The sequence below is a fragment of the Chroicocephalus ridibundus genome, chromosome 2 (genome assembly GCF_963924245.1).
Source record: "Chroicocephalus ridibundus chromosome 2, bChrRid1.1, whole genome shotgun sequence".
Classification (NCBI taxonomy): Eukaryota; Metazoa; Chordata; class Aves; order Charadriiformes; family Laridae; genus Chroicocephalus; species Chroicocephalus ridibundus.
The window spans coordinates 47,685,222-47,712,546 of NC_086285.1; the positions used below are offsets into that span (position 1 = coordinate 47,685,222).

General features: G+C 39.7%; 1 protein-coding gene across 3 annotated transcripts in view; it reads right to left on the reverse strand.

Moving 5' to 3' along the window:
- CPNE4 (copine 4) overlaps window positions 1–27,325 on the reverse strand; it is a 241,987-nt gene that overhangs the window by 89,604 nt on the left and 125,058 nt on the right. For all 3 annotated transcript variants that reach the window (XM_063325304.1, XM_063325305.1, XM_063325303.1), the window contains exons 3-7: window positions 27,133–27,312; window positions 13,237–13,308; window positions 9,342–9,416; window positions 3,631–3,714; window positions 2,633–2,722 (exon numbers count right to left, since the gene is read on the reverse strand). In XM_063325304.1, coding sequence (XP_063181374.1) covers window positions 2,633–2,722; window positions 3,631–3,714; window positions 9,342–9,416; window positions 13,237–13,308; window positions 27,133–27,312 — 501 coding nt within the window. The remainder of the gene's footprint in view (window positions 1–2,632; window positions 2,723–3,630; window positions 3,715–9,341; window positions 9,417–13,236; window positions 13,309–27,132; window positions 27,313–27,325) is intronic.

The window sequence follows — 27,325 nt, forward strand, 5'->3', positions numbered from 1 at the left end:
CTTCTCACCTCAATTTCAAAGAGATTAAAGCATGTTTCTCCCTCCAGAACCACATACCTCTAACCCTTTTGGACTTGCCACTTGCTCTGACATTCTAGGCATCACATTTTCCTTGCATTTCTTCCTAGGTTTTCTCATCTAAGTGATTTAAAGGCCACATATACACAATGTGGTGAAGGCAGTGCTGTGCTAAATCTGCTTTTCATTTGAGCAGCAGAAATACGATCCATCTTTTGTCTCGAACCTATATGGTGGCATTACTATGGGATGTTACCCATTTCAATTCAAGCTACCTCAAGAAGCACATGCTATAAAGGCAAGCACAAATAATTCCTCTAGGTGACTGTGAGATGTAAAGTGGACTAGATGATCTGGGACCCTGTGTCCAGGAAGAGGCAGGGTGCAACCTTCTGCACGTGATTGTGTAAGGTGCACCCTCAGAGAGGCTGCATAACACAGAAAATCTGTCACATGACATCTCTTCTTCAGTCCCTCAGTACCTCACATTTTCAGTATACCATGCTCTCTAGCGTTACTCCCTTCAGTTCTGCTCCCTTTCACCTTGGCAGAATGCTGCAGCAGCTAGAGTCCTCCCACCTGCTTTAACCATGTCACCTATGTCCCACCAGTGGCTTGCCCTTCACTAGTACATCAGAGAAACGCTCACCCTCCCTTTCTAAGCCGTTCATAGCTCCCTCCATTCAAAAACAAAAGCTCAGCTCCCAGCCCTGCCCGAGCTGTGATGTGAACTCGTTGTCCAAACAAGCACTGTCTGTGCTTTTTCCAGCACTTTCCTTTTGTCATGAAGTAGCAGCTCAGGCATCAGAGGCACCAACAGAAGCCCCAGCCATGGCAACGCTCCTTGTCCTTGACCACCCTTTGAGTCAGTCATGTTACTGCCTCTGGAGGGTAGCTGGTCTTCCCCCCCCGCCCCTTTTTCTCTCCTGGAGATCCATATGGCTTATACAACACAGAGTAATTTGCTTGACTTCTGTTTCAGGCAACTAACTTGTAGATATTTAATTCACCCAGTAAATTTAAAAAATTGCAACCTCCCAAGATAACAACGTCATTATCCTGACACTTCACATTACTGTCATCCTACACATGCTACAATAAATAACTCCTCTACATTTCTTCATTTGCATTAGAAATCCTCTTCAGCCAATACTGTTAATTTTGCTTGCAATTTAAAATGGAAGCTGTTCTTTCCCTACACCTCATTTTCTATTTCATCTGCTCCAGCTCTGTTTCAATCCCATTGGACGTGCCAAACATGACTGGTTTGACCATTTACCAGCTAAGGGTTAGATGGAAAGATCTTTCACAACTGCTTCCCTGTACCACTTGAGGTGCTGAGTTTCCTTCCAACATCTCAGATGGACCTGTCACAAACACCTTGGTCTGGCCTCCTAAGTATGCTGTGCTCCATGTACTTCATTCTTCACTTTTCCTTGCTACATCTCTCATTGTTATCTCAAACTTCCTCACTCCTTTGGTACTTCCTTTGCACTTGGACTCATCTGCCCAACAGTGCCACAAGGGACACTAACGATATATAAAGACAGCCATTCATACCTGTGTCTTCCTCGTGCATCCCCAATACCATACGAACATATACATACAGACACTGTATCAGTACCACTGTTGTTCCATAAAAACAGTGCTGATTTTATGAAGTTATAAATCACAATCAGCATGACCAGCATAAATACAAGCATTCATAAGATTCCTTTTTACCTTTTCCACCCATTTGTGGCATGCATTGTAACACATAGACACCAGGTATTTTATGGTTTTGTATCTGCACAGCACATCCTGAAGTATGTAATGAGTGAAAAATGACAATACCACTTCTGCAGGCTTGTGCAGCTATGATGATAAAAGAAGACAGGTTTGCAGGGGAAGGAAACATTTATTTTAGACAATTTGATACGGTAAGGAAAAAAAAAGACATACTTTTGCATCCAGTGTCATTTCATCAGGTCCAAGACGCTGAACAGACACTGGGGACAGTGCTCTTTGTTTAACACTTTTTAATTTAGTATTAACCTTAAACCTGATTAGAAGATATGAACAAATGGATTGAGCCTTGATTTAACCCAAATTAGCCACAAGAAGATGAATTTTTCTACACAAAGCTCCAAGTTCCCAACCATCAGTCTTTCTGCTGACTAGTGACACTGTCATTACTATGGCATGTCTTTTTGTGGCCACCTCATTCTTCAAACATAGTAACAGATCTCATAATTCAGTGTTTCTTTTACGGAAGGTATCCAGGCATAAAAGTGAGGAAATAGTAGTTAAAATGGTGGCAGGGATGCGACTTTCCTTCGGTACATATTTCCACCAGTTAAATGATGCCGGGTTCAAATTATCCAACTGATTGGCAAAAACAGCCCCATCATTTTTTGAGGCTACTGTGAGAAGTATAGAGCATAATCTACTGATTACAGTGGATTACACTTCTCTGCATCCTTAATTTGATTGTGATAGTCACAATACAGCTGTGTGATCATCTTTTCCATCAAAGAAGAGGGCAGTGCAGAGTAGCAATCTTCAATTGAAAAAAGGAGACAAAATTTAGTTTTCTATGAGTAAAACTATTCAAAAAGTAGGAATGACTTCTGACCTTTAGCCTGCGGTCCTGGTCTCCACTACACAGAGAGTTTACAGACACTTTAAAGGTCTTCCAGGCTGGATTTAAGTTATTCATCACAACCTGTGAGTGAAAAGAGAGGAAGGGAACCCTTAACACATCTCCAAACAGAATGCTAACAAGAATCAAATTTTCAATACAGTACGTTCACCAGAAAGAGAAGAAAGCAGAGCTCAGCTGGAGGCTTGCACAACGACATGCATGGGTTATATGCCCTTGAGCAACCTGCAGTTTGCAACACTCCTCCTCTGGAAAGCCCCAAAAAGGAGCACAGGTGGGAAATGGACTTGTACACAGAACATGCTACAGAGATTGCCCCAGCACTGCCATGCCTCAGTGGGGACACAACTCACAAGGGAAACGTTGTGGAATACATCCCTGAACTGGAAGCCATAGAAGAGATGCAGGACTGGGCAATGGGAATGGGCAGCACCAATTTACAGACACATGGTCTGCCTTGCCAGGAAGACTTTATGGGATCCATGACAGACAAGCTCATGACCCCAAATACCTGCCACAGCTCCACCCTGCACATCCAAATGCTGCTTTTTAAGACAGTGACAGTCATTACCATGGAAGCAGTAATGACACTGGGACACGGGAAACAAATGTAAAGCACCCAGATTACAAATCTCTTTAGCACCAGCAACCTGGGAGGAGGTGGAGAAGGCAGAACATCGCATGAATGGGAAAATATGATACATGGTTTGGGCTAAATATAATATGTATAACTCCTGACCTTCAAACAGAATATCTGCCAGTTTAATTAAACTTTGGCTTCAGTACCATCTTCCCTTACTCTCACGTGCGTAAGTCAAGAACTGATACCCATTAGTCAATAATTACACAAGAGAGAGAAGTGATTTTAAATGTGGGTGCTTGCAAGACCCTTTGTGACCTGGGAAGCATATACTATTCCTCCTGACAGCCCACCTGTGTCCTTGGAAAGTAAATCCAACCCTATTCCTTACCTCAGTCCTGTGAACAAGTTGTTGGGTTGCATCATCATTCATCCGGAAAATCTCCAGAAAAGGATCAGATTTGCTGAAAAAATCCTAAAATAAAATATAGGACAGGTTACTTGTTTTGCGTTGAGCTTTTCAGGCACAGTGCACTGGTGCTTCCCTGACTGCTAATGAAAAAGGAGAGCCAGCATAGTTTTACCAAGAGCTCTTGGTGCCTCTCAGCAATATTTCATGTTTGTCCTTGTTCTGCAAGGACTTCCATGGCACTGCTGTTGTTCTCAGTTTGACTATTCAATCATTGCAGGCAAAATTGTAAAAATTCATTTTATAGCCTTCTCTCTTCTTACACCCAGTCCAGATTCCTGAGCTTTAACTCCTTCATCCACCTCGCTTGTTCCTTTCTGTCTCCATACCTGTTTGGTCTTTTGACATCAGTTTTATTATGCAAGGCCCTTTGAAGCATATTCTACAGTGCAGCTGAATTTCACGCTATTCACCCACCCCCTCAAAACAGAAGATAATTTGCCAAGACGTCATGCTGCTACCAATCAACAGAAGTACTGGCAAGAAGTATTAGAGAAAGTTAAAGAAGCAGGTCCTCTTTAGGCCCATGTTAAGATGACAAAAAGAGCAGGGGAATACAGAAAATTACTTGGTATCTCAAAGCACGAGCAAATCTGTGACAGGCGTTGAGGTTCACATATTCACTGCATCGCAGGACACCTTCCCCCTAGTCTTGCATCCAGCTAACAACCCTGAGCGTTCTTACACAAACCTAAATTAAGTTGCTTTCCATAGCATTGCTGAAGTCTGGCCACAACCTCTTTTGTTTCAACATCTAATTTCTTCCGGACATACTGGCTGGGGGGCGGAAGAGTTGCTGGGTGATAGCCCTCCACAGCTGGAGTGGGGAAAGTTGGCTAATTCAAATTTCTAACTGTGCAATGCTTCTGTAGCTTCAACTCCCTTCTTAATTTGCTTCTTCAAAAGAGTCACATGATTAACTTTATGCATATGAATCTCATTCTTCCCTATAGGCCATATCCAAAACCACAGACCTTCACATCAGTTTGAGGAAGTGAGGAATTCTATTTGCTCTCCCAGTGTTTCTATAAAAGTGTTAGTGTAAAAATGATTGTAATTTGCTTAGTTCTACAATTTTCTCCTTACCAAATGCCCATCGTACTTATTTTTGACAAGGTGGATAGTCATTGGGATGGGAATGGCTTTGGATAATATACTAGCCAAAGTCTGGGCACATCATTTTGGTCAAAGTTGTCTTCAGGACATTGTTACAATTCCACAACTGCAAATACCACAGCGAAATCAGGGCTCTGAAAAGGGACCCCTGAATTTGAACGCCTGGAGTAGGAGGTCAGTCTCTAGGGACCATGAAGCCTCTTGGGCAAGGCTCAAGCAACTTAAAGTTTTTTCCATGCCCTAAAGACGAGCCCTATCAATGCTGTTGTGTTCAGAGCGCTGCTCTGTGATCTGTTTCTTTTCCTACTAGAGAAAAGTTAATGGTATTTTTAGAAACTGATGCAAAGCATGTGCATGTGTATTTGTTAAATCTTACCACACAGAGTTCCAAACGACAAAGCTGTATGTTTGCCTGTTTGTTCCAATTACACAGTTACAGGACATTTCATGTAAGAGCATGTAGAACCAGCACAAAACCAAACAAAGTCTGTAACTCCCGAGTTTGCCTCAAGGCCCTGATGTAGATTTAGTATCTGGTCTCCGTTCAGCACCCGAAACTGCTAGTATATAGGAGGCTTTGGTGATCAAATTCTGCCCAATTACTATTGCATACCAAAGAGAACAAGTAAAGAGTGAGGGCACTGGCTTAATCACAGTGACACCAAAACCCAGAGCGCAAGGGTTAAAAAAAATTGAGCTGCTTCTTCTCCCACATAAGTATACTATTGAAGCCAAGTAGAAGCTTAATCTTAACAGATTCTTTATCAAAGGCAAGTTTGGTAAGAAAAGTTGTCTGAAAGAAAACACCTCAAAATGCAACCTGAAGTGCAGAAAAATTCAGAAAGGAAACCAGGATTTTGTGCAAGACTCAAAATATAGTATAATTCCCAGCTGAGTATCGTGAAAGCTGAAACAGCAAATCAGCAGCAGGAAAGTGATTCTTAATATTTGGTTTTAACTACCAAGGCAATACCACCTAAAGGGAAAGATTTTAATGCTGGATGATAGCTTATATCAGTCCTCCTTCAATGCAAAAGCAAAGCCTTAATTCCTTTCTGAATGAAAGTACAAACAAAAAATCCTTCAATATGGAAGATGCATTGTAACAGCTCAAAAATGATATGCTGAAGAAACACTTTATTTCATAGTTATTAACATTTTCAAAGCATTTTGGTTGTTATGCTGAATCTAACAGCTTTGCATTAACTCACAAAAATATCCTCTGAAAGAAAAATAGCAGCAATAAAGGTTTAATGTTTTGATATTTTAATAATATTTAAATGATTAATGTAATGGATTTGCTAGTGGTATAATGCACATTGTTCTTTCAGTATGTGCAGCAGTTACACAGTAATAACACAACTACATGGCTTAAGCTTTAAAAAATTAACTACCTCCATTTCTGAGCACATAATTTGACACGTCTTTCAGTATATTTTCAGAGAATGACACTTTTTAAAATTCAGGTTTGGGGTTAAGTCAAAGGCCCCTCAGAAAAGGGCTGAAGCAGCCACAAGACACTAATCAGTTTTGAAAATTCTTCCATAGCAACACATGGTGTTTAAGGATTTTTTTTTGGTAGCCATTTAGTACTCGGGGCGGGGAAAGAAAGCAATATTAGCTTGTATGTTGCAGGCATTTGCTGGCTAATCTTTTCAAGCCGTAACAACTGCTTCTCAGAATGGGAAAAGCAGTTTGCCTGCTTCAGTGCTCACAATTTATTATAGCTATCATAAAAATGTAGCTGCTTGTTATGGTAATTGTGACACAGCTATTAATGCAATAGAACCTTTCCAAAAGTTATTGTTCCACTCTGAAGTGTTCTCAGTGGATCCCTTGAAACAAAGATTTGCCATCTGAGCTGACTAGGCTTCAATAAAACATGAAAATGCAGTTATACCTTCCCAACAAGCACTGCAATAAAAAATATAAACTTTATCTCTGCAAAGTCAGTTAACTAAAGGAAACTTTCATACCTGTGACTTTCCTATAATTTTTTACTGAATGTTTTAGACACCCCTGCAGGAAAAATTGAGTAGGCTTTACTTGTTTTATGGCATCTCTAAAACTCTTGCAGTTTAATGTCAGGGGAGTTAAAAAAAAAAAAAACAAAACACAACATATACTGCCTGTTTAATTAGACCAAAAAATTTTGTTTAATCTGCCAAAAATGTATTGTTCACACTTTTTTCCTTAGTGGAGGAAACTCGTACTTTTAAGGACCACAACACGGATCCTCTTTCAAGGAGTTTTCCTTTAAAGGGTGGAGGAAGAATATTCTTGTCCATTCGAGATACCACTGATGGTAACGGTGGAAAGAATTTATTTTTTTTTTTAATCCTTAAAGCACATCCAGAACTTCCCCCCATGCCTTCCTTTATCCCCACGTTGTGAGGCATTAGGATTCAACTGGTCTTCTGCCACTCCCACCATGACCAGTACAGGAACCCCTGGGGTTACAAAAGTGACCCTGTGTAGCAGAGCATGAATGGTTGTTCCCACAGGCTTCCTCTGTCTTTCAGGAGACTCCAAGGCCAGTTCCAGCCCTCAGTCTGCTTCTCTGATGTTACATCTCTACTCAGTCTTCAATTCTCTGAGTAGGGAGAGGCATTCAAAACCATGCTTAGGATTTTACAAGATGGGCTCTTCTCAATTCTCTGATGGGTTTTTTTTGGCCTTTATGTGACATCGGGGCACTCATGTTTTTTTCACCAATGGCCAAACTATGCAATTCAAGTAATTTCAAACACTAATAACAATAACTACTAATAGTGTCTTGCATCTACTAACGTCAAAGTTCATTATAATCCATACCAAAAGCCATAGCCTTTTCTTATAAATGAGGTAAGCTGAGGTTCAGCCAGGTTTAGAGCTACATATCTAACTGGAGGAAATTGAAAGACTTCTTTCAACTCTAATAGAATTCAGTGATCTTCATCAGCTAAAGACAGGAGTTTTGATTCAGATAACACACGATGAGTCATTGCCTCAGTTACACAATGCACCATCCAGGAGTTTTTTATTAGATGGAGCCCACCTTGTTTGGACATGTTAAAATGGCAAGAATGACAACGCAATATTTCAGAATGATCCTCCTTAACTTTATCCCCCTAAAGTATTTCAAACACTCTCTAAACCTATTGCCTGGACAACACTGACCTAGCTCAGAAGCATACTCTGGCAGTATGTTTTTAATTTATAACAACAAGAGTCACAGGGGAATAATGATATTTAAACCAGATTACATTTTAGATTTGTGGAAAAGGAACTACCAAGTGAAGTCTTAAAATGTTGTATATGTCCTTTCCTTTTTTGTAGATGTGACAGCATGTGGAACAGGAAGAAACTTGTGTACAAGTTTGGAAATCACATCTAAAGATGGCTGTCAAAAGAGAGGCTGTTAAATCTACATTTTGACACATAAGTAAATTACGTGATTCAGAAACACTAAAACTCCAGCAACTCCGAAGGAAGAGGTAATTCCTCTTTCAGATGAGAAGCAAATTCAGATCCTGATCATTTATGATTGTTAGTGACCCTGAGCACAGTAACGTTATTTACTTGTGTGTTCTAAGTAAATTCCACTACTATTAATCTTTCTGTGTACTTTCTGCTTGCCTGAGTTCCCCTGGCAGTTTGGAATGAAAATATTCATCAGTTATGGCCCGATTTTGAAAATCCGATGTATGTATCCAAAAGTACTCTCACTGATTTGATTTTAAGCTACTCACATGTCAAATCTTTACAAGGACATGCTTGAAGCATCAGAATGATAAACTTTCGTATAGTGTTACCATATGTTTCTAATTAGAAGCAGCTTCATATATAACAAGGGACTAAAAAGGGCCATAGTCTTGTGACATCTATTAATTACAAAGGTATTCCCCAGACTATCTCAAATAATTATACGTCTTCTCTTACACTGAAATAACGGAGAGTGTGCTTTACAAGCAGTTATCTGGATTTCTTGGGCTGTGTCTTGCTTGATGTGCTTATTATATGTGTATTGCTATTTCCAGAAAGAGGTAGTCCTTATAATGAAGAACAGTGTTTAAGTCAGTGGAGAGTTTTCTTATTAAAGAGGGGAAAACTTTTTAACAAACGTGCAACAGTCTTTTTCTCACATTCAAGCTACATTTTGTTGAACAAAAAGTATATCGTGACTCAGCTGTCATGAAGTTTCCTAGCTTTGTTTTAAGACGCTTACTTCAACTATAACGTCTTTGACTACTTGTGGAAAGCTCACTTCTCTAAGCACTTCTGATCTGTGGCATTTTAAATAATTAAATTGTCTTGGTTATCGCGTAATTAAATTGTCTTGGTTTTAATTAGATTCCCTTGAGTTGTTTTTTTTAATTACTTCACAACTTGAAGAAAGCCTCAATCTGAACATTCATCTGAAATCTCTGATGTGTTTAATAATACAAGGCAAAAAATATCTGTTGGGGAAAATCTCATCAAATTATATTTGCAGGCATTCTTATATCTTTCAGTAAGGTTAATATCAAGCAGCTTACCTTGTCATCCAATTTCCGTGCACTGAATGAAAGTTCAACGTAGTCGTCATTGCCAGACAATTCCTCAGCAATCACCTAAATGGAAAGCTACATTTGAGTTTTGCATGGTGTAATGAAAGGGGAGAAAGATGCCATTTTCCAGTGTGAAGACTGCAGACCCCGTTAGGAAGCTGAAGTGTGGTACAGGTTAATGTGTTTCTCTTCGCAATCAGGAAGGGCTAAGAGCATTCAGTGAATCCCTTGCTCAGCTGATGGGTGGCACCTTGTTAAGCCTACAAACCTGAATCACTTTGTATCACACAACTATGCCTTGTCAATCACCTGTCAATGGACACACATCAACATCCATCAGGGATCCCTTTCCTCTGACCAAGTGATTTTCCTCAGATAGCATAACAGAGAATTACACAGTCTCAAAGTGTCCGAGGGGACAAAAAAAACTATACAAGAGCTGTATTATTTGAGTGTAAAGCTTAATTATTTCTGTGCTGCTTCAGCATCATTTGGCAAACTAAATGGGAAAAGGAGTGAAATCACCTGACATTAGTTGCCATGAAAGGTACGTTTACAGTAGGAGAGTTCTCCTGGTATGGCTTTTCTGCAATAGCTGCATTAGAAAACCATTTACTATAGACTGAGTCAGAGGAAAGTAACACTAAAATAATGCAGCGTGATTCTTTCAGATGGCCTAAGCTATGGTGATAACGATGCTAGTCACTGTGCCATGCAATGTTGTTAAAAAACCCAACCAAAATATCCTTCCTGACCAGACCATTAAAATGCATCAGTGGACAGAAAGTATTAACCAAACCTGTGATACTTCACTGAAAGATGTTCTTTGAAACAAACCACATTATATTTTGTTTGACACTTATAAAATATTTTTGTATTGTAAATATTCTCCCCAGAGATAAAATCGCCCAAAAAAATGTATTTCCTGGGTGTTTCATGTCCACGGCCACACACTTGGTGGCCACATCAGCTCCCGAGCCAGCCTCAGACCATCTCCACCACACAGACTCCAGGTCCTTGGGGAGCTGCACCCCAACTATTCTTCAAACTGGATGAAGGCTGCTAAGGTTAGAGCTGCAGTCAGAGAACTGTGGTGTGGGATGCTTTTACTGCCCACATATGCAGCTCCCAGGAATCAGCCTGGCTATCTACAGCCTCAATAAACTTCAGTACCACTGGGATTTTTTCGGACCTTCTTTCTTTCTTTGACAGAAACTAACTTAGACTCTGCATTGGACGTAACTAGCAGGGATTTGGTAGCAGGGGCTGCAGAGGTGACCTGTGTGGGGAGGCTGTGAACTGCCCAGCAACGGATAGCAGCCACCAACGGCACCCCAAAACATCAACCCATCAGAGGTGCATATGGCGCAAATGTGTGAACGTATTTGAGAAAGGGTGGCAGCTCCTGGAGGCAGAAGGCACAAAGGGAGGAGCAGTAGGAGGCCTGTGAGACCACTCTAAGTTAGATCAAGGAGGAGGCATGGAGGACGGGATGTTGTTGAGGACACAGCTGGAGATGGACTCCTGGAAGGAGGTGCTCCATGCCACAGTAGGTACCTCTGAGGGCTTGTACCCTCAGGTAAGCCTATGCTGGAGCAGAGACACCCCCAAAGGGATTGTAGCCAGTGTATAAGCCCATAGCAGAGCTGAGAAAATGAGTAAGAAACAAAGAGCAGCAAAAAAGAAATCACAATAGTCTGATCCTGACCTGTGCCGCCTGTCACCTCACCAAAGGGACTGAGCGTAACATGTAGTGAAAGCAAGGGGAGTGGAGACAATGAAGGGGGCAGGAGAGGTGTCTGAAATGAAGCTGAGCCCAGGGAAGGGGGAAGAAAAGGTATTTTCCCTAAGAGGTTTGTCGTATTTGTTTCTCGATACCCGAATCAGTAATTAAAAGTTTACATTAATTGGCAATGAATTAAATTAAGTAAAATTCCCAGAGTCAAGACTGTTCTGGCTGTGACACCTCACAGCAGTAAACTATTGTATTTCCTCATGCAAAATATTCACATGCAGCCACGTGGGGCCACAGATGCTTAACTGTGCATTAAAGTACCATCCCACATGTGTGCGATGCTTCACATGTTCCAGACAAATGTGAGCTTGCTGGGAATTTGGCTCACAGAGTCTGACACAACATTTGTCTTACACATAGTCTGATGATTTAAAAGATCATAAGCTGTATATGACCCCCGCTGCTCCAGGATTTGCACATCAAGTTTCACAAATATTTTTAACTGAAACTAATAAACCCTTTCCTATACAGGTTGACAGACTTGTAACTGGAGAAGTTGAACAAGGTTCTGTTTTTATCGCACAGTCATATAATAAAATTGTATTGATGAGACATTACACAGCCAAAGGGCTAATAGAATTCCAACAAAATAAAAAGCTCATAATTCACTACACTGAACAAGTAAGGAAACTAGTATTTGTAACTTGAATACTTGAAAGATAGCTGGTATGTACCCCAGGTCCAGAAATAATGATAAATAATCCATTCTGACTTATTCTGTTGAGACAGCAAACTTTTCACAGAATCATTTTTGTCTGAGTTCAGTTTTGTCCTATTCAAGTAAAGTCAACTTGCTCCTTAGTACTACTGGCCGGAAGCCAAAGCAAGTAACTTTAGGTTCACGTTTCACGGTCATCAGCCAGCGTTAGGCCAGCAGGGACTATTAACTCATTTTCTCTCATCTTCTGTATATCACAGAGCATTAATTTTTGCCAGAACACTCTATTAACAAGCCTAATGATTTTAGCTGAATTAGAGTATTTGTGTTTTCACAAGAGTAAAAACCTTTGTGTGCTTCACAGAACAGGATGGGGGTCCAGAACACCATGGGCATGGACAAGATGAAGCATGCCCAGATAATCCCAGCAGGCAAACCACACGAAGTTATTTAGGGAGCAAAACTCTCTCCTGGTTCTATTCAGGCAGATGAGCAGGGAATTCCTTTCCAACCCAGACCAAAAATGGGTTTATCTTATCTAATGCATTTAAGCAAATCTCTTCTCAGCCAAGCACCCAGGAAGACACCTAAGAAAGAAAATTCCCTGGGCTCTCAGAAAGCATTATTTCTCACAGTCTGCTGTCTCTTCTGTGTCTGAAGGCAGAAGAAAAATCCAAATAATCAAGCCAAAAGAAACCCATCTGGCTAATTGCACATCAAGGAAAAAATCCTTCTCAACCCCATGAGGCAACAGAGCAGAGATCCCCAAAGCAGAATATTTTATTATAGTCTTTGTCTTAATGCAGAGCTGCAAATGTCACAAGCATGCTAGGTTCACTGCAGACAAGCCTGATCTCCCAAACAAGCCAGCAAAGAGAAAGATGAAAGAGAGGTAATACACTGATTTGCAGATTTCAAGATACACATGGGGCTATAACTATCCCGTCTGTAATTGCATTACAACACGGCTAAAACACCTAATCTCATCAAACTTCTGCATCTGGTGTTGCTGGGTGCATGCGTGTGTGTTTTCTGAGTTGGTTTTATTATTTTTTTTAGAAACTGGAAAAAGCCCAAGGGCCGAGAAACATCAGACTCCTTCGTGTGTCGGGTCAGCATGAATTCCTGAAGGTTCTAGACCTTCAACTAAAAGTAGCGAGCAGCCCAACTTTCTTGCTGTCATCAAAGTACCTTAAAAGTCATAGTAGTAAATATTGTGGCTTTTGTAAAATAATACATTATTTGTTGCCTTTTCCTTACAATAAGCATTTGTCAGAAACAGTAAAAGTAAAGTGTTAAATAAACAATTTAAATACATTTCTCAATCAAGGGTTGTTCTGGTGACTTAGCAGGATGCTTTTAGGGAGAATTAGTCACAGTAGATATTTTTAAATAACAGGAAAATAAGAGCGTATTTAAGACAGACTTACTGTTATAGATGATTTTCCTGCTGTGTTCCCGTGTTTGAGTAAGGACTTTGAGAGTTTCCTCTGAGAAACAATCTGCACAAAAACAAAAACAATGGTAAAAAAAAGAGTAGATTCAGTAGTAAATACATGGCTTATTGTGATTTCATTTTTATGTTGCCTTTTTTTTGGGTATCAAGGTAGTGTCTTGATCCACGATCAGAGTTAGCACAGTCAGACCACGACTGAGAAGAAAGTTTCCCCAGGAAGCCTGCAGACAGGATGCAATGGCAGGACAAAGCATGCAGATGCAGTGAAGCAGAATGGGAAGAACACAATTGACTGAGTTGAACAGAATAGTGGAAACCACACTCAGATTTTCCTCAACTATTGCTATGATGGAAACAGCAGGACAGAAGTAAGATTTAAATGGATTTAAAAGACAATAAGAGGGGAGCCGTACACAGCAAATCTATCAGAGATGCCTCCAAACCCCATTTATTTTTATAGGAAACTGAAGTCAATTTCAAAAAGAAGGCATTTATTTTATTTCAAAATATCAGCAACTCTAAACTCAGGACAGAAGCAAGCGATCTGCCCTGGTTCCATAGCTTTAGTTTCAAAATTGTCTCCTTTGCTTACCAGGTACCAGACTTCCCCTAGAACTCAACATCGCAAATGAACTTGTCCATTGACCAGTTTATAAATGTACTTCAAATAAATGTTATCAGAGTGACACTGACAAAAGATGTTATTTCCCATATCAATAATCATTAAATTTCCCTAACCATCTTGAAACATTTAAAACTACACCAGTAAAAATATTAGAAAAGAAAAAAACCTTATGATAATACATGATTAGTAAGCTACAGTGATGTCCCAATATATTAGGTCCCTCTTCTCTATAAAGTTAATGCTGTATTAATTTATTTATTTTTTAATTGTAAAACTTCAAAATGTAGACAGATGTAGAGGTAACTCCAAATACATCTTAGGAATCACGTTTAATATTACTTTTAATGTTATACTGCAGCAGGATTGTGCCGTGCAGATACTGAGCGGAAGATCAATTCTGCCCTGGGAAAAACCCTAACCCCTGGAATGCGGCTTTTATACTAGAAACAGTCCTTTTCTACATCCAGCATTACTTGAACAACTTCACCCGGATGGCTAATCTATAACACTTCAAATAAAATGATCTACAAATAGACATCTTTGGCAAAATATGCAGAAGTATTGGTTGTAAAAGAGGGGCAATCATCAAGGGAAAAGAATGGCTTCAGGCCCTTTATTAGAGTCCGGGGCATCTTACACGTTTCAGCAATAAACCACGTCAGTAGGTAATGGCCAGAGCTGGAGAAGTGTGAGTAATGCAAAGTCACGGCCAGGCAAAAAAGGTGCTGTGAGACAGGAGTGAACAGCATGTAAATTTTAGCCTAACATCATCATGGGGAAACATGTTTGTCCTGCCCATCAGTTTGCTGAAGTGAATAGAAAAGCAAAACCGGGACCTCAGATTATCCTCAGCTACCGTCATGACTGAGTCAGCAGGACAAAAGCAAGTTTAAAATGGGCTTGAAAAGCGAGATAGGAGAGCCATCACATGGTTGGACCACAGGCTTGCCACGGGGCTGGACCGGACATCCAGAATCACTTTGTCCAGCTTCTTGGTCCTAATGCAGGACCAGTTACACCTGGGTCAGCTATACCTGACAGATGTGTGTCTGATCAGTTCTTAAAGATATCCAAAGGTAGAGGGAAACACCCTCCTCTGGCAATTTATTATGGTATTCATTATCCTTACTGTAAATATATTTTCTTAACAGCTAACCCAATTCTCTGCAGCTTAAGCCCATTATTTCTGTCTAATGCACCATGAATAAGTAAAATAAACTTTTTCCCTTCCTCTTTCAGGCAATCTTTTAGCTGAAGACTGATCATAGAACAGTTCAAGTTGGAAGTGACCTGAAAGATCATTTAGTTTCAACCCCCCTGCCATGGGCAGGGACACCTCCCACTAGACCAGGTTGTTCAAAGCCCCATCCAGCCTGGCCTTGGACACTTCCAGGGATGGGGCAGCCACAGCTTCCCTGGGCAACCTGTTCCAGTGCCTCACCACCCTCACAGGAAAGAATTTCCTCCTGACATCTAATCTAAATCTCCCCTCTTTCAGTTTGAAACCGTTACCCTCATCTTATCGCTCTACTCCCTGATAAAGAGTCCCTCCCCATCCTTCCTGTAGGCCCCCTTTAGGTACTGGTAGCTCCAGCTTTGCTGGTTTGGGAAGCGTCCCAGCTTTCAAGAGGCATAGGGCAGACAGAAACCTGAAGCTTGGGAGCTTCCATGCAGGTGGCAGATAGAAAGCTCACGGTTCCAGAGAAGATAATTTACTCTGACATTCCCATTAGTAGATCGCATTAATAAGACTTGCTCTCTAAGCTATTAGCATCATTGTGACACAGTAAGCACTCTGCATATGTAAATACGTGTATTTGGGTGCAACCGTTTACCAGTTGTTAATTAAGTGGCCAGTAAAATGAATCTTCCATCTGGCAACAATGTGCCAACATCATTGCCTTAAACTGTAATTAGCGATTTAGGATCTGCAGACTAGCATTACAATAACTGTCAAGGAATCTACTTTCCTTAGCAGTAAATTGCCCTTTTGTTCATGCACTGTACAAACCAGCTCTCATTGGTTAAGAGAACCACTTCTAAAGAAGCTGCCATCAATTATATATCACATTTATTGTTTGTATAAATTTTCGTCCGAACATTATCATAAAAAGCATTTGCTGACCTGATTGCCAGATAGAAAGTCTTAAACAACTAGAAAGCATTTGTCTAAGTCCAGAGTTACAGAGATAGCCGAACTGGCAAAATGGCTTACAAGAAGGTAATTAACTACAGGTCTGTCATTTCTCAGGAGTCTTTGGTTTGACTCCTACTTCAAAACCTTGCGATTTAAAACAGTTTTGTCCAAAACTGATATGAAGTGTAGAAAGCAAATATCTTTCTTCTTTCTGAAACGCAGACAGGAGAATCCAGTTCAGCCCTAGTAAACCTCATTACATTTCCAGAACATGTTTTTTGATGAACATTTTATTAGGAGCATGACATACTGGTGAACAAATGGATGTCGAAAGCTCCGAGATTTAAGAGGTGAGGCTAAGAGAGACTTAAGAACTAAAGTTTACTTGTGGCTACAACCACGTATAAACTACTACCTAGTACTGGTCTGAGACAACCCCATGTCCAATAATACATAACATACTGAATACGTTTGCAAGAGGTGGGAATAGGAACATAATGTAAAAGCCACTGCTCTGTTTCAGAGAGGGAGGATACGCACACGAAGTGATTCCTATTTATCAAATAGGCAATCATCTCAACATAACATCATCTTGACTAGATTTCTGCTTGGCAATGCTAAGGGATATCAGCTCTGTGGTAAGACAAGGGTGGGAAATTTCCTTGAAGATGATCTTGATTTCCCTTATTACACACAAGCCCAAACAGGTTAAGGAGAGATCTGAACAGATGCTCTATATTGCTGTAATTAAATCTGGATGCCCATGTTGCCCTTTGATCCTATTTCCAATTTAAAATATATAAAAGGTACTTTGCTTTTTTTTATTTTAAGAGTATGAACAGATGCAGCACTTTGGATAAAAACACGGAGGCACTGACACCAGCTGTGTAGAGTGCATTGCTCAGCAGTCACTCAGAGACAAGGACTCTGATGAAGGTTTGCTCTCTCCTATGTCTGAGTCGTGACTAATGAGCACTGTGTAAGTTGAGCCGTGAAATATAATGACCTACTTTACCTGGCTTGTTTAAGAACCTTTTAAAACCTATTTCTCTATGTCATCCTTCCTTAACCAAATATTGGGATAACTTTCAATATTATACAGAAGTCCCAATGATAACGAGAAAATGTCAATACGGCTTTTTAACATAGTGATTTAGCATTGGCAGGAACAGATAAATCCCATATATCATACTGAGAGTCCTGTTTAAATTGACAGCTGGGGCTGGTCCAAGCTCTTTCATTGACACAGTTTTGCAAGGTGCCACCCTGAGCTGGAGGCCCGATGGTCACATTCCACATTTCCTCTGGGATCAGAAAGCTGTGTGCTTTTTCTTTATTGACTTGCTTCAATTAAATTGACTTGTATAATATCTAGCTCTGGATATAACACCAATATTCCTTTGTTAAAGGCTTCTTGAAACATCCATGGACAATGGTCACAGCTCCTGTTCCATTTATGTGACACTGCTTTTGTGAATTCTTGTGACACGTGGAACGACTGGTCTCTGATTTTGACAGAACCAAGGACTGGGCAAATACTCTGCTTAATGACATGTGAGAGTGTATGCAACTTAGCTTTGTGGTTACAAAACTAGAAGAATAGGATCATTTAAAATTACTCCTTCGATGTCTCAAATTCTTTATTCAGACTGGCCTCTTCTGCCCACTGGACTTTCTTTCAGGAACCGCAAATTTACTTATTTAGACAGTCAGGTAAGGCATAAATTTCCCTCCACAGCACACAACTTGAAGTCTTTGTATCTCTTCCTTGCCAGCTGCGGTAGTCAGACAAATAGCTTTAGCTGAACGACCATTTCCCAGCATCTTTGTGTTAATTCTTCTCTCAGATGTGTTATTGCTGTTATACGGACTTGCACAGTTGCTTAACTTTCTTCTAGCAGACCCAACTCTTTTCAGGACCACAAGGAGCACCTAGTCACATTTTCCCAGGATTTTCCCCTTGATACAAATGCTTTTTACACAGACTGAATTTTCACCACCAAATGCATTCATTTGCCCCGTGCAGAGCCCTTGGTGCCACACACAACTCAACCTCGAGCCTGGAGGAGCAATCTCCCACCAAACAGCAGTGGTACACGTAGAAACAGAGTGTTTTTCTAACACCATGCCGTAGAACCATGTTGATGTATCAAGGAAAGAAAAGTAGCTATCATACTCTTTCCAAAAATGTCTCATGAATCTTTCACCAACCCTTGCAAAAATCCACAAATTCTTCTCTAGACATCTACCTGCCCTCCATTGTATGTCCATGCCTGATCAGCTCCGTGGCTTGGTAGTGCTTCTAACTCAAGAAGCAGTACTTTCCCCACCTCCCCTAGGCACTACTTCAGTTTGTGTCTTTCCAAATTGCAGTTGAACTACCTCTCTAGCTGAAGAATGACCACTGTAAGCTGTCAGGCTTGTCCATAGTTTTGGCATCATATTAGCCCATGCACCAGTGTCCAGCTTAAGCCTCATGAATATTCCAGTTGCTTTTGGACTGCTAACCTGTGCCTCTTTAGCTCTGATACTACCTACTGATCCTCTACTGAACCTCTCAGAGATAATCTTCTCATCTTTTTGCTCACATTATGCATGCACTTCCCAAATGCGTATTTCACTCAGCTAGCAGCATCTTCTTTTAAACATGGCACTATGTTGTTTATAAAAGCGTGTACACCTCCCCTGTGGTGGTGTGCTTATGAGGCCAACTAGGAAGCACATTCTGCCCAAACTTCATTTCTCTGTGATATAATGATTTACTTTTCATAGTACCACAGCTCTGCTTCCTCCTCCCTTCTTAAACTTCAGTAAGGGATTATTCTGTGTCCTGCGGTTGTCTTTTCCAAGCATTTTGCCTCAGTTATGATTTGGTGTCTTAAGATGGGCTCGGTTAATACCCCAAACTGACAAGACTGAGTCTGCAACCTTACATCAGCCTTCCATATTTTCATTTTGTTTTTCTCAATTTAGAAAAGTGAACATGTTCATTTTCAAAGGGGATTTTTCAAATTCCTGTAATACAGTGTCAGTTGTCCTTCTCCAATTGAATTAACTAATAGCTACTAAAACATTAAATCCTTCAAACCCACTTTATAAAAAGTCTGTCTCTATCTTACTGTCATCCTCTTTGCTTGCACCCCACTGCTTGTAGAGACAAGATGAATGCTATTTAAGCCTTCTGGGGCTGTCCTCTCCATTTCTGGGGAGGAACCACTGTGTTGGGTCCTTCAGTCACTAGTTTGGGTTTTTTTGCTTGTACCATGTTGTGTTCAGCATTGCTTGAATTCAAAAAGTGAGAGAAGTACTTGTGAAATTTCAGCCTCTGAGCTGATTCTCAGCACTGTACAGCAACCTGCCTTTTTAAAACAACAGTTGATATGAAGGAGCTTTTCAGAGCCTCCTGAAGTTACAGCTTTTTGAATTGTTTGCTACCAAAGGTGCTAAAATTCATAGCCAGCCTAACATAAAGCATCTTTTATCCAAGTTCTGTTCCTTTCTTGACAAGCAATTGCTATCTTGCCAAGTTGGGACAGAGACTTTGACACATACAATTGAAATTACTTGACTGTGTTTCCAAAATAATTTTCATCCTTGGTGTATGGCAAGAGAAGGATTCTGTGACGTGTAAAACTCAGGACATAATCATATCAAAACTATTTACTAGTTATGGTACACACTCTCTTAAGGTCTCCTCCTTCTTACATAAAAATAAGTATGACCTTTAAAGCACCTTTTTCACAGCTACAAAGTCTCCCAAATGAAGGACCATGATACTTCCATGATATTGCTGTAAGTAGAAAGAACCAAGAGTGTCTAGATAAATGATTCAAAATTTAACATTTGTAAAATGTATCTTGAAGCTAGTCAATTAAAATATTAGTGCGCTCTTGCTCTAATCCATTTAAGTCAGATACTGTAAGCTTCTAAACACCCACAAAAATGACAGACTTTACAAACATTTTACCTGTGTAGGTAAATGACGGATTTAAGCAAGGACAGAAGAACTGAGGTAGCTCTGGCCCAGTATAAAAACTGTCTCTCCTTCTTCACACATTCATCTTTAGCCTGGTTTTTGACAAAGCAATATTTATATAACCCTGATGTGCTTGTGTCTGTCTTGCTATCTATTCCCCGGCTGCTTCTGAATCCACCAAATAATTTCCATGAATGGTGGCAGATAGTCAAAAACGTGTCACGCATTCTACATTTCAACATGAAAAGAGTCCAGACAGCAAGTAGATGTCAGTGACATTACTCCACTCTCATGAAAAAAAGGTTTTGGGAATGAGTTCACTCCTTCACAGACACCAACAAATCCCTGCAAGAGAACAAGTTCAGATGTATATGTCCATAATGAAGGAAAAGTCATTCTGTCTAACTGCTCACAGAATTCTTGTTTCTCGGTAGAGCCAGTTTTATTGCTGCAGTCATCCTCCCTGTACTTATGATATCTTCTGTACCACACATTCTTCAAGATTTCTTTGGTTCCCTACAGTATTGATCAGCTCACAGTCTATTTACAGCTGAATTGCACCTCTCCCTGTCTTTGTTAAAGATCTATACCTGAAAATAGTCAGTCAAAACAGAACACTGAGAAAAAAAAGATAACCCTATCACAAGAGGCAATAATGTTATTACAGGAAATAGCTTATCAATATCATAAAAGGTCTTTGAATTTAATTAGTATGTAGTGTAGCAGCTCTTTTATAATTAGTCATAATAACTCACTATAATAGCAAACTAAATTTTAAATTACTTTTCTAAAGACTGCTACAGTAATTCATAAAAAAAAGATAAAGTATGTAAAAACAAAGCAGTACAAACTGTACAAGTAATTCCATTAACTTTGACTGGCAAGATTCATCTAGAACTAAAAATCTTACAGCTTCAGAGATCACGCTGCGATGGCAAACCAAGAGCTTCCTGGGGATAACTGAGGTGTTTAAATGGTTAGCTAAAGTTAGGAAAGAGTGCTGCACTGATGATTTGCTTCTGCTCTGAGTCAACCCTGGTAGAAAATTACATTCATATCTAATAAAGTACATTATTCATCCCACTAATGAATTGAGCAACTTCATTTGGAGGAGATCAAAGGCCAAGTATTTAAAGGTATTTAGATACCTAAGGAGGCATACAGACATCTAATGAGATTTAGGAATTCAAATACCTTGAAAAAACTTGTTGTATGTCTTGTGCACCACAGAAGCAGTCAACAGTCTATTAAACAAATATTCTCATGCAGACTATTTCAATTTAATTAGTTCAGGTGCAATTATGGCTCTTTTAGCCTTTCTCCAATTCAAGAGCAAGGGGATTTGCAATGGCTGAAACTGAACTAATAATCAGTCAGCATTTTCAAATACATAATCTGCTTATGGCATATATTATTAAAAGCACAGAAGAAACGATAATACTCATTACTGAGAAGGAAAATTTTCAATATAATTTGTACACAAATGCATGTAAGGGAAATATTAAATCTCTAAATAATACTTGAAAAGGTTCTTGGCAGGAAAAGATGTACATCTCTGCAGTTTTCTTTATTTGTGCTACTAGTTGAGCAAGTAAGGGAGTTGTGAGTTGTAACAATATTTTAACACTTCTGTAAATTAAAAGAAACCAAACAAGGAATGAAATCACAAATTTGAAAATAGCAAACATCAGCTGTGGTAAATACCGAAAGAAAAGCCACAAAGGCTATTCCCACACTGCAGAGCGGGGACAGTTCACAGCTTTTGAGAAATAGCAACTTTACTGGTTCCTATAATTTAATGATGTTGCAGGTACAGCTAAGCAGTAATCAAGAATATCTTGGCAACGTAAGTTTCTTTAGTTCTTGTCAAAAAATGATTATTCATTGACAAAATTTTTGTGAGTTCTTAAAGATCAGGCTGAGACTTTTGGGTGAAACTTCAGAGACAAAAATGTTCTTAAGGCACCCTCCTGATACTTAATTCCTGTATGGTTAAGGAGTTAACTTCGGCTATTAAAAAGTTTGAGCTTTCAATGCTTTACAAAGTTTATGGAATATAAAACAGAACAATTCCAATAAGAGAGCATTAGAGAGGCTCAGAACACATGAAGGCACTAACACATAAACAGAAAAGGACTTGGGATTGAGGTTTTGAAATCCCAGATGAATATCATAAAAATTAGGCTATCAAATTTCTGCTAGTGTTTGTCCCTCTAAGATTTTTTTTTCCCAACTTTTTTTGGTGGACAAAACACCCCAACTCACTAAATAAAAAAAAACATAATAAATCTACCTCCTGTACTACAAAACAGTCACAGTTTTTGTGAGCCACCAAAAAGCAACAGAAATATAAAACCTTCAGTGATTAGATGGGGATTCAATTGGAAGTGATTCATTTGGGTGAATGGAGTGCCTGAATACTTTTCCTAGGGATGGGGAAGGGGAAAAACAAAAGGGAAAGAGAAGGGGAAGAATTTACTCTCCTCAGTTAAAGACAACATTTGTAAAATTACAACCAAGGATGAACTGATTCATAGCACCTAAAGCACCTACATGAAAGCAAGAGCTCACTTTTATCCGGTAATGCCTCAAAATGGCAGTTAAAGTATTACTGCTTGTGATTTCAGTGCTTATCACAACAAGACATACAAATGCCTCTGCTTGCCAGTGCCTATGCGAAGAACGGCAACTATCTAGAGTGAATCAAAGAGCTAGAAGAGTAGTGGTGAGATGCAGAGCCTGACAGAGCATCCTAAACCATTTCTGTTGTCGTGGAAAGCACAGTGCCAAACGACTGCTCTACTCCAACACTCCCACTCCAAAGGATGAGAGCAGTCACCTACAGCAGCAGCTCAAGGCAGCTGCTATTACCCGCTTCGTCCCAAAGCAAGACCAGCTATGGCTAAGATATCCCTGCTTTGTTTACTTTCGATTTGCCAATTCGGACTTTCTTTTGCCACTTGAAGGCTACTGTAATGTAATGTAATGCTTGTAAGCATTTGTAAATGTTTCCACATGACATAGAAGTGAGGGTTCGTTAAGCCTCTGCTTTTCTCCGGTCTTGCAGAGGTAGGCAAACCCTAGGGGCAGGAAGCCATCGCTATTGTGAGGGTGGCAAAGCACTGGGACAAAGCCCACGGGGGCTGTGAGATCTGCATCCTTGGAGATATTCAAAATGGGACTGAACAAGCCCCTGAGCAACTTGCTTTAATCTGTTTTGAGCAGCAGATTGAACTAGAGACTCCAGAGGTCCCTTCTGACTTATATTACTTTACGATTTGAACAGGAAGAGCACACATTCCCAAATATCTATGCTACCGCACTAAACTTTCCCTCCGATTTCAGCTTTTCATTAGGCTCAATTGAAATACACCCACTATTCTGTCACAGTTTAGTCTCCACGTCCAGCCTTACACAGGTTTTTCAATCATATTTTCCTCGAAGTTTTTTCATGTGGGATGAAATTATCCAGACCCAGCCTTAACTCCAGAATTAACAGATTTTGTCAGAACAAGCTGGTTGCATGCTTAAATTCTGATACAAAATGTCTTCTAGGAGGAATTCTGTACACAGATACCTAAAAAAAATAGGGTAAAAACTAGAAATGTTAGCTTTGCTAGGATTCATCTGCTCTTTCTATTGCTATATTCCTAAACAAAGCCAAAGCCAAAGGTAAAACCCAAACAACTTCTTTCACAAACACAAACTAGATAAAGGATGTTTCATGCTCTGTTGTGTTTTAGAGGACAACACTGTTAAAAAAAAAATAGTGTGCCATAACTTCACAAATATGCTTCAGATTTGGAATAATCTTTTTGAGGTTACAGGCACAATACAGTATAGTTTCCTTGCTTAAGTAGCTACCTTATGACTGTACAACTTAACTGTTAAAAAATGGTATTATTAGGTTTTAGTTTTATGCAGTTACTTAGAAATGAACTGTAAAATGAAAAATAATAACATATTTTAAAAATGCATATTTTTTAATTATGCACCTTAACATACCATTTAACAATGCTACTTTAAGTAATACAGCATGGACAGCTTAATTAGTTGAGTATGGTACATTGTCTTCGTGTAAAGTTCTTTAAGAAACTCCATTTTATGAACTACATGTAATTGCAGACCATATTTTAAGATGATGCTACTAATTGAGAAAAATTTGTTTGCACTTTCAACTTTAGTACCTTCTCTAAGTTTTTACAGCTTTTTTGACCTGACTATCATTCCAGTTGTACATAACATATTTTTTAACATGCTGCAAACTGGCACATTATTAGGACACTCTGAAGAAGCTGGGAAATTGAAATGTTAGAAGACCCTTTCTGAGTGGAAGGAACAGAATTTTAGTACTTAAAAATACACCAAAAAGTTCCCCCCAAAACCCTTGCACTAAACCTCCTCCCCTTCAAGAGATAATCTGCTATTGTTTTATTTGAAAGGGCAACTTTTGAGCATGATGGACAAAACAAAAGACTTCAAGAAATGTCTCTATCTAGCACATTGACGTTTTTCTTAATCACACTCAGCAGGTGTCTATCCACAGCCATTTGTTCTACTGTGTTATAATACTGTGGCATATGAAATGCCCATTAGTCCGTTTACTCTTCACATCCAGGTATAACTGACTGCATGCCAGGATGCTGCTAACTACAATATTTACTAGTAGAGGCACAGAACTGGTTTGTCCTGGCAAGAGCAGTAGAAATAAATCTTGCTGAAAATCCAGCAGGATGTCACTAGTCAGTCTATGTTCAGGATCTAACAGCCTACAAGTCGGTGCCCCTTTCACTCTCTCGGGACACAGATTTATTACAGCATTTGGCAGGAAACTGCTAATAATGGCACCTTCGGAAGGAACGCATTTCTCCATCGTTTGCATCCAAGACCCCAAATTTCCAATAAGTTTGTATCTATCGGGTAGGCTACATGTAGGATTTAGAGAGATCAGAAGAAAAGGAGAACTCAGTTCTCTCTGTCAGCTTACTGTATAACCATGCTATTGCTTTTCCCGCTATTTGTTATTCCTACTCATTTTGTTTAAGGTAGAAGTATTAAATGATTCAGGCAAAAAAAATGCAGTTTTACTACACATCTAAATGATCTAAGAACAGGTACAGGTAGCAGTGAATCTCTTCTAGATCAACTATTACCTAGAAGAGAGCAATAAAAGTTGGCACATTTATGTGGGGGTGGGGAGGGAATCAGTCTTTCAGACTGTCCCTAAAAATCTACAGCCTTCCTGGATGTTTCAGATAAGACCTACTTGCAATGGGAAAGTGAATTGATACGCAGGCACACACTCTCACACAAAATCATGTTAAATTCAGGCATTAAAATTATGTAGAACAACAAATTCATGTTAAAATTATCTCGAGAAAAGCCACAGCTCTATTATTATCATTACGAAAATGCAGTAGTTACACTAAACAGCTAAGCATGAGTGTAAGCTCCATACGTACAGCCTGTGCTGTAGGATTTTAAGTGCTGGGCTCCTCATAATGGCTTTGCTTAGGTGACAATTCCAGTGCTAACATTTTGGGGTTTTAAATCAGTTGGAGAATTATGTAAAGCTAAAAAACTAGAAAGAGCAGGGACAACCTCCCCCCCTAAAAAAGTCTAAGTCTGAGATCAGAGTCCTCAAGGCTACATTACTGTGAACAGATTTCAGCCTGTTATTATTTTTTCTTGGTTACCATTAAAATTACACTGCAACCAACCCAGCTGTGTGCTATTTATAGAGACATTATAAAGACATTTATGCTACAGGCAGCAGCAGTGACATTTTTTTTCCCTTCATTTTCAAGCCAATTAAGCAAGAAGAACATTGTAATAACTTTTTTCTTTGTTTCTCATTCTCCTTAGTGTTATAGGATAGCTTATTTTCATCGATTAAGGCCAAAAGAAGTCTGTCAAAAAGAACAGACTTTACTGTACATTGTAGATATCCTAAATACCAATACCTTCATGTTGAGCTGAGTTCATAAATACACATATTTCATATCGATTATCTCACTGAGAGGACTTTTCCTCTTTCAGCATGTTTGGTCTAATAGCTTTGGGGAGAAAAACAAAGGGATTAATGTGTGGTGGGGCTGAGGGAGCAACAACAAAAGGTGAGAAAATAGGAAACAAAGCTTTGCAGCATCTTCCATGACAAGCTACCATGCTCAGATTACACACTTATGTGGAAGCGCTGCAAAGGATTATCTAAAGGAAAGTACTGCCTAGTTACATCATACAAGCTACCGCAGAGCGGAGAGCAAATTTACACCCAAGCTCAGTGAAACTGAGACTATCCACAGCCTTGCCCCGGTGGACAGAGTTGAGATCTGTATTATGAGACCCTGCATAACAAAAAGTCTGTCAGTTACAAATAAACTGTAATACATGGGACACTGTACCATGTAATCAGCCTGCAATATAGGAATTTGCTGCAGATCTGGCTTTGACAACTTCTAGATATCGATCCTGTGGGTAGGACTCATCACTCTTAGATTTTGTCGTCTAAAAAGTTAGGTATCTACTCTAAGCCAGCTGTCTAGACTCTCCTGATAACTGATGGGGATAGGCAGGTATCTCCTGAAGGCAATTTATCCTAATCTGTGATGGGTGTCTCAGGTGGAATGAATCAACTGCTGGAACTGTCTGTTTCTCTCCATTGAACTAAAGATGGAAATCAGAAGAGTAACTTAGTCTAGACACCTAACTTTTGGATGACTGAGAGTCAGGGAAATGAATCCAACCCTATCTCTCTATTTGCCACATCACCAGGCACTACCCCATGTGAGTAAAGGCTATTTGTAAGCATTCCTTGAACTTGGAAATTGCTTTAAATACCATATAATGTTAGGAACAATAACTTTCTCACAAATCAGTCTATTTCTCAACAGTGGTGTAATGAGCCTGGGCTTTTACTGTACAAGGCCAATCACTGACACTCAGTTTCCTATGGCACTGGCTCACTTGAAGCTATACTACAGCAAAAGTTCCTAATTATCCTGTTCAAAGCACCAATTACAAATTTTGTCACGAACGACAAATCTCACCCATCAGTCATTTAACAAGGTGATATATTTCATATACATAGAAATTATAAGAGACAAGGGGGAAAAATGGCAGCGATACCTACTTGTCCAAGAGTACATTCCATGCCACCAAGAAAATCAGCTTCCTTCAGCCCATTGTGATTGCTGCTAATGTCATGGACTTCAAACCGCAACCGCTGCACCTCTTCGAAATAGAAGTCCACCGTGAACAGCTTGGAGAAGACGGGATTTATACAGGTTCGAATCACTTCTGTCCTGTCAACCTGCCAAATGGAA